Here is a 6,215-nt window from a genome sequence, read left to right as displayed (position 1 = left end):
ATTAGTAATTCCCACAAAAATCAGAAGCTCGGTCACAATGATTGGTACAAAAAGATACATATTTAGGCCAAATGGTCAACAATTTTTAAAAATCTGTCAAAAATCAGAAGCTCGGAGTGCTTGGTACAAAACGATTTATAAAGAAATAGCAGTAACAGCAGTACAGCCGAGGTCGAGGATACTGTTTGCTACATATCCAAATTTTCAGATTTTAACACCTGTGCAAAATCTCCAAAATAGCAGAAAATAACAGGTACAGGACAGACGTGACCAAATTGTAAGGCTGCTTGTTTTTCACCTGTAGTGTGCGCAATGATCAGATTATTTCAACTTGTTTTAATACACCAAACTTCATAATTTATTCGTTCGCAAATTCACATATCCTGGATTTTCTGACAAATCATTAAAATAATTCGTTCAGAAATTCTAGTTAATTTCGATGCATTGCGTTACTACATTACATCGTGTGCGACAAACATGATGCTCACAGGTGCATGCATTGGAATTTAAACTGGGATTACTGAAAGAATTTGTTTAATGACACAACTGTAGCAACCAATGAATGATGAACTTGTATCAAACAAGTTGAAGTAATCAGATCATAGCGCACACTATGGGTGAAAAACAAGCAGTCTTAAATACTTAGTCCACAGATTAGTGGACAGAAATATCAAAACACCATACAATGTATTCTATCAAAAGTCCTGTCTTTATGTTGGTCCCTTCTTGAGACAAATGCCAACTAGAATAGTATACTAGATATTGGTTAGTAAACAATAACAATTCCTCCTACATGTCCTAGTCTCCTGATACCAACTTTAAAACTGATCCTCCACTTACAGCGCACCACACACAACTCTGCAGACCGAAATGTCTTACTGTTCACTCATTAAAAAATCCCTCTGCTCTGCTCCCTCTTTATAGCTCCTCACTATCACTGAAACAGGAAAAAACACGAATTCAAATTTAAAAGAGTTGCTTGTCAGCGAGCTGCAGGGGAGGTGCACATAGCACTATCAGATGAAGACAAATAGTTCACACTAAACACTGGGCCTGCTACTTCTGACTGGCTTTGGTTCGTGCTGCCTTTTTAGCTCCCCTAACCCGAGCCTTGTGCACCTCACACAGATGACCAAAGTAATATTGAACCCTCTCTGAGGTAATGGCTAATCTGTGTGAGAGTTCGTCCAACTCATCATTGGTGAGGGGTTCAATCTCAACATCTGAAACATTCTTTCGATTTCTGTTAGCTTTCTTCTTTCTGGCTGTGAACATTTCACCAATGACAAGTGAGGGCAAATGAAAGCCTGGCTCAACAAACCTCCCTTCTTGATATGCCTTCAGGAGATCATCATAATGCTGGAAGTGCCCTGCACAGTTTTTACAATGTACACAAGGATCAGGGTTAACAACTGGCCATGGGAAGAAGTGCAGAGGTGGGCCACCGTTGAACCAGTTAAACTGTGTGCATTTACATCCTATATTTGCCTTACAGAAGGGATGAGTGCATTGCGCTGAAAAGCAACACACCAGGCCAAATACATACTTCACACTGCTGATTTGGTGTGCCTTTTGAACAGCCAGTACTTTGTCGAAATGAGACAACCAAGATTTGGTCTGCTCATTCTCATTTCCATGCATCTCCTGCTTTCTTTTATCACTTGCTCTCAGGTACTGCAGCAAAATAGGCCGTCGTGCCTCTAAGTCACCTCCTTGGGCAGCCTTGTAGAGTTTGATAGTACTGTCTTTGAATGGTGTTTTATCGACGCGTGCAATATATGCATCGACTGCAGCTTGCAGGTTGGCTGCAATCATCTGCTCACTGGTCTCCCCAGTAGTTTGATCTTTGTTCGATTCAAGAATGTTTGAGGGAATGAACAAGTTGGCATGAGATCTGGCAAGCTGGTCGTTAAGATGTTCAACCCTGTTAAGATAGCTACCCCCACTGAAGCGTGTGGTAACGAATGTAGCCAACTTACCATACTGCAAATGCCACTCACTCCAGATAAACTGTTGTTCTGCAAAGTCAGGGTTTTCATCCCCTCCACCATCTACTCTTATTGCATCTATGATGCGAGGCTGCCCACTCTTGTTCTCAAAAACATGCCCGAGCTCGGGCTTTTCAGCAAGCATCCTCAAATCAGCTGCATGCTGGCTTGGGGTTTTGGGGGTGAGCCTACAGGCTCTCACAATGCCAGCATAATCCTCCTCAGTAGAGGAAGTACCAGGAAAAAAGCAGCTTGTGACTTGCAGCTGTGAGTCTTCCCTTGAAGTAAAGTCTGTCCTAGTGGCCAGATCTTCACTTCCACTGACCATGAGGGTCCTGAAGCGATTCGCAGTGGACAATGTGTTGAGTTTGAAGCCTGCAGCATCATCCCTTCCAAGACAAAATATGTTCTCATTATTGGTTTCCTCAAGAGTGTCCAGGGATCGATACAAAGCATTTGACCAATGGTCATCAACATTTATCTTCACCTCAAATCCCTTTCTTGCCCTCTTGGACAATATGTTAGCTGCCCCATGATACCTTCCACTTGATCGGTATCGCCGATTGCGGGGTACACAGAGCTGTACCAAAGTGCCATGACTTATGGGCTCCCCTATTTCTTTGCTTATTGCAAGACGCAGCCTTGTCATAGTCATTTTCTGACCAACACTTTTGCGTTCCCAGGTTAGGCTGGAGTTTGACCGCCACTTATAAGCACCGACACCAGCCTTTCTTACTATACGTTCCATTCTTTGCCCAATGTCTGGATGGCGTTTGAGAATGGACTGAGTCGACTTGCTGATGGTTCTTTGTAAGAGGCGCTCTTGAGCAAGCTTTTTTTTAGCTAACTTCTTATTCTTCTGGGCAAGTTGCAAGCGTTTTCTTTTGACAAGGGCAATAAGATGAGGGTCTTTGACAGAGTTTAACTTGGAAAGTTCTTCTACAACATCACTATCATCATCTGATGATGAGGAATCTATAATCAGAGGGGCAACCTCATCATCATCAGTGCAACTTGATCCAGATGAATCCAGTTCTACTGGCTCATCGTCCCCACTCGACATGCTCGAGGTGTCATCTGCCAAGCCATAAGAAGCAAGAAGAGCCCGATCCTGTGATCGTAGCAGATTGTCATAAGCTGAATGGATCTGCTCCATTTTCTCAATGCTTTCTTCAACCCTTCCCTTGAGCTGATTGTCAAACCCATAGACTTTCCTACTTTGCTTTGTTGACATGTTTGCAGATGCAGTGAATGCTATGAGCTGCCGGTCTTTTTCTGTAGAAGCTAGCCTCTGAAGCTGCTTCAAGCAGTCTTTCGACATGAAGCTGAAGCCAGCAGGTGACTCAGATAACAGTCCAAGTTTCATTCCATAATCAAAGAAATGCTTGTAGTCGATCCCTGGACTCTTTCCTGCTACATACAACATGGTTTCCCCCTTCTTGATCACTTGCTTATTGACACGACCCATTTCAATGACAACTGTCGGCATACCAAGAACTTTGTTTAGAACTGTTCGGGCATAATATGTTTTGTGTGTGGCTGAAAGGCAATGGTCACTCATATATCTCCCTGAGAGAAACTGGCTCATTCGATGCAACAAAACTAGCAATTTCAGCAAGTTCAAGGCAATCACATTTCCTATTTGGAGTATGCAATGTCTTACAAATGTGAAGTTTCACAGAAGAAAACTCTTCGAGATTTAGGTCACAAAACCTTGACGTTCTGACATGATCGCTAATTTTGATCTCATTCGGCCCCTCATTCATCAAATCGGTTTTGTACTTTAGGCACAATTCTTGCATGCTACAGCTTGTGCTAACATTCTCTTCAGATTCAGAAAGGGAAGACACTGACCTTTCAGAGGAGTATTTGACTGTGTCTTGGGAAAATGAGAATCCCAGCGATCCCTCCTCTTCCACTTCCTCTTCCTCTTCCACACCTGATTTAGCTGGTGGCACTTCAGGTGAAGGCAAAATCGCAAGCACATCAGATGATTTCGGAGGTTGGTCAAGCATCACGGACTCTGGCACGTTGTCTGGTGTAGATGTCACGGGTTTACGAGTTGTTGATGATGGTGGGTCAAAAATCTCATCAGATAGAACACTGCGAGATTCTGAGTCTGTGAAGGATAGTTCATCATCAGTTGTTTGATGCCCTTTCTTAGATCGGTGGCGCTTGTCACGTAAGGCCTTTTTATCTCTCGACAAAAGGTCCTTCTCCACGATGTACAATGCTTTCTTCTTTTTACGGTTTTCTGCCATGATTTCCCTCAACGCTTCAGCTTCCTCTAACAAATTCATTTCCGTCTTACTTTTACACTTCTTCGCTAATATCTGGTAGTCGATGTCTAACCTCTCAATTTCTGTCGGAAGTTCCTTCAAACGGAGTGCACGCAATTCTTGTCCAAACTTGGGTTACTTAGGGGCACCTGCTGCAGCAGAGGTTCTTTTTCTTTTAAATGTGTAAGTCTCTGCCACCTGGAAATAGAGTGAATATCAGTCTTATTCAATATCCAAAGCTCTCATGGAGAGGTGGTTTCAGGCCTTTAGGTAAAATAAGAATGAGACTAAGGCCCCTCTCTATAGTCTTTGTGTGGGAACACTGGTCCCAGGTGCTACATTAGTGCAGGTGGTATGTCCATCAAAGCAGGAAGTTGATGAGCAGGATGTTGATTGGTAAACTCCAAATGGCACTGGTATAGAATGCAGTGCTATGTAACCAGCACTGTAAAACAGAGAGGGTAGTATCTGGTGTCTTTAGGGAGGTCAGTGCCTGATCTAGTTTGGGCATGAAGCAAGAAGCTGCAATGCTTAGGCAAAGTCTGCATTCTGGTTTTTCCTACACCATGACATCATGAAGCAAGTGTTAACATCTTTTGTAATATCACAACATCCTTGTTTGCCAAGACAGCTGATCAAGGCTGGAATTCCAGATGCTACATCCAATCCAAAAAAGTTGCATCCCTGACTCTCAGAGCAATTTCAAGACACTCACCTCTTTACGTGCCATGTTCAATAACTTCCCTTTGGTGCTGAGCAAATCCGGGTTCGCAGAGGCCAGATCGAAGCATTTCTGGTTGATGGTTTCGTGGTACCTTCTGTTTTTATTCGACTGAACATTGAGAATTTCGGTTTGTTTCTTGAAGCTTTCAGCAACAGCAGGCATATTCTCTACCTTCAACCATTGGGTGATACGCCCAGGACTGGCTCGGGAGTGGTCAGCATGTGACTCGACTATCTCAACTACAAAGAAAAAGGCATTGTCACTGTTCACCAATACAAAAAGGTATTTTTAGGGCCATCCATAAAGACTATTGGATACGTATGCAAGTGGGTCTCAAAATTCTGCAAAACTACATTTGCCAAGTTTTTTTCCAAGTAGTTTTGTTCCCCCGAATTCAAATTCTTAAGATACTTGACCTTGGCTTCATGTTGCCATGGATGGGCCCTTAGCCTGACCAATGACAGGTTTATACCTCCACAATTGTCGAAACCATCCTCTTTTGAGACCCCGGATAAAGAGTGCACTTGACAGTGCATGAATACATACTTGGGCAGAAGACTGCCAAAAACACAAGTATTAATAGAGTTGATAAGGCTTTGTAATGGATAGCTTGTTGGCATCTTAGGTAGGCAGCTGGTAGTTTAGAATAACAAGAGGCCCAAGGGCCTGGCGCTCAGCTGAGTTAATATCATTAATATCTTCCCGGTGTTTAGTTCATTATGCATGAAAATGGCATGCTCCATGGTATTTGATATCCTTTTGCGTTCACTACGGTACCAATGTTTTTGGTTGACATAATTATGCCACTGTTCATTCCTCAATCCTGACCATAATTCGGGTGAAATCATCGTATGAAAATATTTACCGAAACATGAAGTTTATGCCATGAATGAGGACACTCATTGTCATAGCCTCGTTTACAAGTACGAAGTATTTTCCCGCGAATATTCAAAACTGCTTGGCTCCTTGCCAGTTAAATAACATGTGACTATACACAAAATAGAAAACTTTGATGGAAATTGTAAATCATTTTTTTATCTATCAGGGGGAAACAAGCTGATGATGATCAAATAAATCATTCATGAGAAATCATTTTGTTGCTGAAGCTTGCATGACGAAGTTAATGCTAAACCTTTTCTTGTGCTCTACTGCACCACCGTAGTTTTCTATTTAGACCAGCGATGACGTCATTTCTGGTGATTCCCTACGTTGTCCAATGAGCGC

The 6,215-nt window shown here is 42.6% G+C and overlaps 1 protein-coding gene across 1 annotated transcript; it reads right to left on the bottom strand.

Moving 5' to 3' along the window:
- Positions 1-636: 636 nt before the first annotated feature.
- Positions 637-4,442, bottom strand: LOC135489533 (uncharacterized). The gene is made up of 2 exons (XM_064774962.1): positions 3,843-4,442; positions 637-937 (listed from the first exon to the last, which is right to left on the bottom strand). Exons 1-2 carry the CDS (start codon positions 4,286-4,288, stop codon positions 919-921), a joined length of 465 nt encoding a protein of 154 aa, XP_064631032.1. The 5' UTR covers positions 4,289-4,442; the 3' UTR covers positions 637-918.
- Between the last annotated feature and the right edge of the window lie 1,773 nt (positions 4,443-6,215).

Source organism: Lineus longissimus, chromosome 1 (genome assembly GCF_910592395.1).
Source record: "Lineus longissimus chromosome 1, tnLinLong1.2, whole genome shotgun sequence".
NCBI lineage: Eukaryota > Metazoa > Nemertea > Pilidiophora > Heteronemertea > Lineidae > Lineus > Lineus longissimus.
The sequence above is the reverse complement of the archived record's forward strand: the minus strand, read 5'-3'. Positions and strand labels throughout refer to the sequence as shown.